This window comes from Anneissia japonica, unplaced genomic scaffold, assembly GCF_011630105.1.
Source record: "Anneissia japonica isolate Jap-2015-1 unplaced genomic scaffold, ASM1163010v1 scaffold3220_len204154_cov177, whole genome shotgun sequence".
Taxonomy (NCBI): Eukaryota; Metazoa; Echinodermata; class Crinoidea; order Comatulida; family Comatulidae; genus Anneissia; species Anneissia japonica.
In genome coordinates this window covers 98047-104766 of record NW_022724029.1, presented here as the reverse complement: position 1 = coordinate 104766, position 6720 = coordinate 98047, and the positions used below count along the sequence as shown (strand labels likewise).

The 6720-nt window shown below is 41.1% G+C and overlaps 2 protein-coding genes across 2 annotated transcripts; both read right to left on the bottom strand.

The window, feature by feature from the left end:
- Window positions 1–334: 334 nt before the first annotated feature.
- On the bottom strand, window positions 335–916 carry LOC117112469. The gene has a single exon (XM_033255556.1). It carries the CDS (start codon window positions 914–916, stop codon window positions 335–337), a length of 582 nt encoding a protein of 193 aa, XP_033111447.1.
- Window positions 917–1034: 118 nt separating this feature from the next.
- Window positions 1035–4657, bottom strand: LOC117112468. Its single transcript, XM_033255555.1, has 2 exons — window positions 2858–4657; window positions 1035–2732 (listed from the first exon to the last, which is right to left on the bottom strand). The coding sequence occupies exons 1-2, from the start codon at window positions 4655–4657 to the stop codon at window positions 1035–1037; spliced, it is 3498 nt and encodes a 1165-aa protein (XP_033111446.1).
- Between the last annotated feature and the right edge of the window lie 2063 nt (window positions 4658–6720).

Genomic DNA, 6720 nt, shown 5'->3' with positions numbered 1-6720 from the left:
GATCTGCCATCTTTTGAATCTGTTCTTTGCCTCTGCACTTTCTACATCTAACGCACTTGTCGATAATACTGATAACTCTACTCTTCTCTCCAACAATCCAATATCCTGCACTTCTGATTGCTCCACGTGTGAAGTGTCTCCCTTGATGCTTAACTTGTGTGTGATAATAATGGATTAATAAGTCAGATACATAGTGGGATCCTGGAATAATTATAGGATGAGCAGCACGTTCTCCAATTCCAGCATTACTGAGGCGCCCACCGACACGAAGAAGCCCTTTGTCATCTATATATGGATCTAGCTTAATGAGTGGACTCGCCTTTGGAAGTGGTCGTCAGCTTTCTAACAGGTCCAATTCTGCTTTGAACACAGTAGACTGGGTAGTGCGTATAACAATTTGACTTGCCTCAGCTAAGTCGTCTGGTGTGGTTGATGACGTGCAAATATGCCAACCTTTGCAGCTTTTAGGTTGTGTGGGCTTGTTGCCGAATGAACGTGTTATATGGAGTAGGTTAACTATTGCTCGTAAGAGTTTGAACCAATCAGAGAACCTGTGAAACCTTTCTGCTCCGAGTCCCGAGCTTGGCTGCAATTTTGTAGAATAAGTCTTAACAACGGGTCTAACTTCGGGGTCTTCTTCTTTGATTGGAAATTCGGTTGGTTGAATATCTGCTGTAGTGCCTTTGTTACGGAGAAATTCAGGGCCTTTTAGCCATTCAGAAGACGCTAGTCCAGACGAGGTAATACCTCTAGAAGGCAGGTCGGCTGGATTCTTGTCTGACTGTATATAACGCCACTGTACGGATTGTGTGGTGTTGAGTATACGCTCTACTTTGTTGCTAACATATACATAGAATCGCCTGGTTTGATTTGATATATATCCGAGTACTAACCGGCTGTCCGAATAGTAAACCATCTCGTCCAATTTTAAGTCGAGTTCGTCGGAAATAAAGTCGGCTATTTCTGCGCCTAACACTGCAGCACAAAGTTCCAGTCTTGGTATTGTAGTTGCTTGCTTCGGAGCTAATTTTGCTTTACCAAGTACAAAACTCACATGGATGGCTGACGGCTCCAATGGCTTGGGTCGACGCATCAACGAATGTATGTAATTCACGCCTTTGCGCTTGGGTACTTGGAACAGGTGTATATGCTCGAGGAATGTAGCTTTCTGCCAAGATGGGTAAGGATGCCTGCCAATTGCGCCATGCCGACTGTGTGTGTTTGGGCAGAGGATGATCCCAATCAAGAGACTTTTCGCTGGTCATCTCTCTCAGCAACAGTTTCCCCTGAATTAGGACTGGAGCAGCGATACCAATAGAATCGTAGATGCTGTTTATTTCGGCTAACACTCCTCGTTTGGTGAAAGGTCTCTCTTCTTCTCCAATTCTGAATGTGAACACGTCACGCTTTAGGTCCCAATATACTCCTAAAGACCTTTGGATTGGAGGTGCTTGTACGTTGAGATCTAGGTCTTCGCTGGAAAAGGCTCCCATTACTTCGACATTGTTGGAGGCAATTTTGTGAAGACGCAAATTTGCAGTTGCTAACATTGCCTGAGTGCGTTGTAGCAGGTCAATAGCTTTGTCTGGAGTGGGGAGAGCTTTTAGACCGTCGTCAACGTAGAAGTTACGGTTCACGAATTCTCGAGCGTCTTTGCCAAACGTGTCTTCAGCATCCTGGGCAGTCTTGCGCAAGCCAAATGTTGCAACAGCTGGTGATGGTGAATTACCGAATGTATGGACTTTCATTCTATAATCCACGATTGCTCCATCCGGATAGTCATTCTCGAACCATAGGAATCTAAGGTAGTCTCTATGGTCTTCTTTTACCTGAAATGAATGGAACATTTGCTCTATGTCTGCTATGACTGCGACGACGTCTTCCCTGAACCGTAATAAGACGCCTATGAGGTTATTGGATAGATCTGGTCCAGTCATGAGCACGCTATTTAGAGAGACACCATGATAATCCGCGCTTGAGTCGAATACCACTCGGATCTTGTCCGGCTTCTTCGGGTGGTATACGGGAAAGTAAGGCAGATACCATCGCTCTCCATCACCGTCGGAAATTACTTGTTCCGCGTGATCCTTAGTAATCATGGTTGTCATGAACTGTAGATACTGGTCTTTCATCTTTGACTTTCTTGAGAAAGACTTAAGTAGGGAATGAAATCGTTTCATCGCATCGTGACGGTTGTTAGGTAACGGTGGCCTGGACATGCGAAATGGAAGTGGAGCGACCCAATTCCCAGTCTCACTTTTTGAGAACTCGGATGTCATGATCTTTAAGAACTGTCTATCTTCTATGGAGCTACCGACTTTGTTATCAAACTTGGACACACGAAAAACGTCCTCCCCCGGGTTGGGCCATCGTCTACCAGCATAGTGCGTTTCTGGATCTGGTGGGTGGGCTGGGTGTGAAATGTCGAAATGGTTTGTACATGACTCGAAACAGGAAGGACGTCCGTTCGGCAGGACATGTGTACGGAATGTATTGACAGTGTTACTATGGTGCGCTTTTCCTATGCAAACTTCTCCGATCACCACCCAGCCTAAGTCTAGTCGATGTCCCCATGGTGAGTTGTTATGTCCGTTGCGAACTTCACGGACTTTATGGACCTGTGGTGCATCTCGCCCCAGGAGTATTAGTATATCTGCGTTGGGGTCAATTTCCTTCGCAATTGACTTTAGATGCGGATGATGTTCTGCTACTTCTGGAATAGGTATCTCCTCCTTACAATCGGGAATTGCATTACATTCAATTAATGGTGGAGCAGGTATGGATACTTGACCGTCGACGGATTCTATAATAAGTCATGTAATGCAACGACCGGCTGTGTTCTATCCAGCTAGTTAACCTTCAACAGGTCGAACAGCTTGGATTTGGCCAGGGACTTGTTACTTTGATCATCTAGGACGGCATAAGTGGTAATCACGTTTTCAGGATTGCCGTCGATATATACTCGTGCCAAACATATTTTGGAGCAAGATCTTCCAGATGGCTTGTTGCGGCAAACTTGGGTGCATTTCGATAATACCGGTCTTCGCTCCCCGCCATGCGCTTCGTCGGCATGTGTGTCAACGTGGAGGAAATCTTTGTGCCGATTACCACCACAGATTGAACACGAAACCTTAGCTTTACAGTTTCTTGCAATATGGGCTGTGGATGCCACACACCGAAAACAAATCTTTGAATACCTCAACAGTGAACGTTTTTCCTCCATCGGCATCCTAAGGAACGCTCTGCAATCAGTCAGTGGATGAGGAGTCCTGTGTATAGGACATTTGGTATCTATGTCTATACCATCTGATGCCGGATTGTCATGAGCCTTGGCAACACCAGTCAATTTTGTCAGAACGTTAGTGCGATATGGAGGTCTGGCAGGACCACTCAGCCTTCTTGGGTTAAGATGTGTTTTCGATTCTACCTCGTGGGTAGACAGCATAAGACTTTTGTCGTTTCGTTCTTTTGCAAAGTCTGTGACAAACTTGCTTATAAAAATTTTTTTTCTTTGTGATGAAAAGAAATTAAATGGTGGGAATTGACCTTCCTTCTGTTCTTTATAGTGGAACGCTCGTGTTCGCCACTTCTCTTGGATATCTCGTGGTAGCTTGGCTACAAGGGGGTTAACGCCCATGAATGTGTCTAAATAGTTAAGCCCTGGAAGGCCACCATCTACTCTGGCTTGTTCTACCATTTGTGCGAGGTCTGCAAATTTTCTAAGCTCTTCGTAGTGGCCCTTAGCTATATCTGGGAATCTAAAAAGCTTGTTGATTTGTGCCGTCGTAACTATTTCGGGAATGCCATACTTTTCTTGTAACCGCTCCCACACAACATTTAAACCTTTCGCAGGGTCGGAGATGTGGACGGCCCTTGCACGTTTCACAATTTCTGCTGATTTAGCACCGGTGTAATTAAGTATGAGGTCGGTCTCCTCCGATGGACTTACTGGAATACCGCTGATTGCATTCTTGAAGGACAATTTCCAGGCTCTGAAGTTTTCCGGCTCGTCATCGAATGTAGGAATGCAAGTTGTGACGAGGTCGCGACGTGCGTAGAGTTTCATTATTCCCTGGAGAAGTTCGGAAACTGGAACTGTCGTTGATATTTCTTTTGACGAATTTTGAACGTTGCTATCCAACTTGGCATCTCCTGTAGGGTGTGCTTCCGGGGGTGAATCTGGAACAGTGCATTCCAACTTTACATGTCCAGTAGTGGTCGGTTGCTGGGTTGATTCTTGAACAACAGGGTCTAGATCTTGGTTAAGCTTATTGGATACTGGATTTGTTTCTGGTGGAGTTTGTGCTTGCTCCGGCAGGCTGCTAACATACTCTGCGACGAAAAGGGACGGTTCAATCACAGGCACGTCAGCTAACGAGTCTTCATTAAACTCCGTTCTTAAGTGCTGAAGCAACTCTTGTAGTACTTTAGATCTGGCATCTGCAGCTGCTGCAGCCTCTTCTTGGAGCAGAGATTCGTATGCCGCATTTGCCTTGGCGGCCTCTATCTGCGCTGCAGCCCTTTCCTGTGCGTATTTTGCGCGAGCCAACTGCATGGCGGCATCGGCCCGCGCCTCTGCAGCTGTCACGGCAAGTTGTGAAATTGATGACGAGCGAGAGCGTCTCGAACCTGATTCACTACTCCTTCTCATTGCCATTCTTCTTTTATAGTAGTCGTCTAAATATGCCACAGTCTTTTTACTATGCTGGCCTCACGTCGGAGGATGTCCGGGACCGCTATCCAGCTAGTTAACCAACAATCAGTCAATGCAACTCAACAGACACAAGTACGGCTTTCTGAGTCCGTTTAATCAACAATGACATAAATGTATGCGTGCGTGTGTGCGTGCGTGCGGTAACTGAAATATATAAATGAAAAAAGCATAGCAATAAGCATAGGCTAGCGTAAACGCCGCCACATCCACACAATAACGTGTAGATATTTAACTGTATATCGAACAGCCTGGGGGCCGCCCACATAAATGGCGTAAATCAGTACGATAAATACAAACATAGGGCTCAGTTATAATAATAAAACGTCATCATTAAACGTCTATAACAAGCCTATGTATAAGCTTAGGGCCTACACAGACAGCTATAAGCCTATGCCCTACTTTGCTACTGTACGGTATGAAATACTGGTAATCGACAATAGTAATATAATGCTAGTAACATCCGATATAAACGTTAAACATAACTGAGACTTTAGCAAGTTATTATATAGTGTAAATCGTAGAAAGAGTGATTAATTACTCACAAAGACGGTTCTTGTGGCAGGCTACATTATGCATTATACATCTTCGTCCTAGCTCTATTAACAACAGTACCAATGTTTTGTCTCGTCTATTTCTAAACTCAGCATCTACATGAACATATGACTCATCTGCATACCGCAGACGAACATAAACATAGATAAAGCGTTCGCAACGTAGCCTAGTAACCAATATAGTACTACTATACTGAGATAGGAGACAGCACAAATGCATATTATGTTTCCCCAGTCAGAGAAAAGAAGCTCACCACAAATTTTTTATCCATGTTTTAAATCTTGTTCTGTGGACAGATTTTTTGTAATCTACATTTTTCAATTATTTGTATTGATATATTTTAATAATATTATTGTTTTGTTAATAATAATATTATGGTGTGAATGATATTTAGTATAGTATAGTAGCAATTCAATGAAGCAGTCTTTTCAGGTTTTGCCTAATAATTTTATCTTTAGTAATGTCCATTCGAACAAAAAAAAATAACTGTAACATTTGTTTTACTGTACTAATACAGGTTATGTATAAAATCCTATTACTGTACAATGTTTCTTCATTGCAATATTCAGCTCATCATCATAAAGGCTTTGTAAAGTTACCTCTCTATATCAGTGACAAATCACGGTATCAAATTAAATTCTCAGTATTCTTGATGCTTAATTTTAGTGTAAGAATCACTAAGGTTAAAAAATGAGTTGCAAACTAAACTTAAGTTATTAATTGTAGTTGTTTTCATATAATTTCTAGTGCAAGAAATATACAGTATATTTTTTTATTAACAGTCGACTTCAGTGAATATATTAGTATAAAACTTCAGTATATTAACTTAGTAGTTTTAGCACTTGACATTCATTTGTATAAATGTTATTATAATATTATATAGTTGTGACTGCAAAAGTAATAAATATTAATCCAAGATCTACAGTACAAAATTGTTTTTTTTTTGTCATTTTATCGTTATGATTTATCATTATCATAAGCATCATTTAAAGTCTGTTGATTCCTGCACTCTAGGGTTAGACCTAAATTTATACATGCATACTTGAATACATATTTACATACATACTATGTACAGACACACATTATGATAATATATTATTCAATATAATATTTATATTATACCTATTTTTATAGCCATAATTATAGGATAAAACCCTGAATGTCAAGCCAGATGATGCATTATTAGCAATAAAATTTAACAGAAAAATCTGTCCAAGAATTAGGAAATACTTCAACAGAAACATTAACCCACCATTTTACTTGTAATATATGATTGGTGAGATATGATTGTCATACCGCCAGACAACGAGGGCTTTGTTCCAGTTTACACAATGTAATAATAATATAAACTTTATGTAAATATATATATATATATATATATATATATATATATATATATATATTATATCTAAAAATATAAATACATACTTGTAAAAATATTTACATACATAATA

Bases quoted from the DNA above. Each gene is read 5' to 3' on its own strand.
- LOC117112469 (XM_033255556.1), bottom strand. From the start codon at position 916: ATGGTTTACTATTCGGACAGCCGGTTAGTACTCGGATATATATCAAAT.
- LOC117112468 (XM_033255555.1), bottom strand. From the start codon at position 4,657: ATGGCAATGAGAAGGAGTAGTGAATCAGGTTCGAGACGCTCTCGCTCG. The intron at 2,733-2,857 runs GTTAACTAGCTG...CCCGATTGTAAG, and splicing joins AGCTGTTCGACCTGTTGAAG to GAGGAGATACCTATTCCAGA.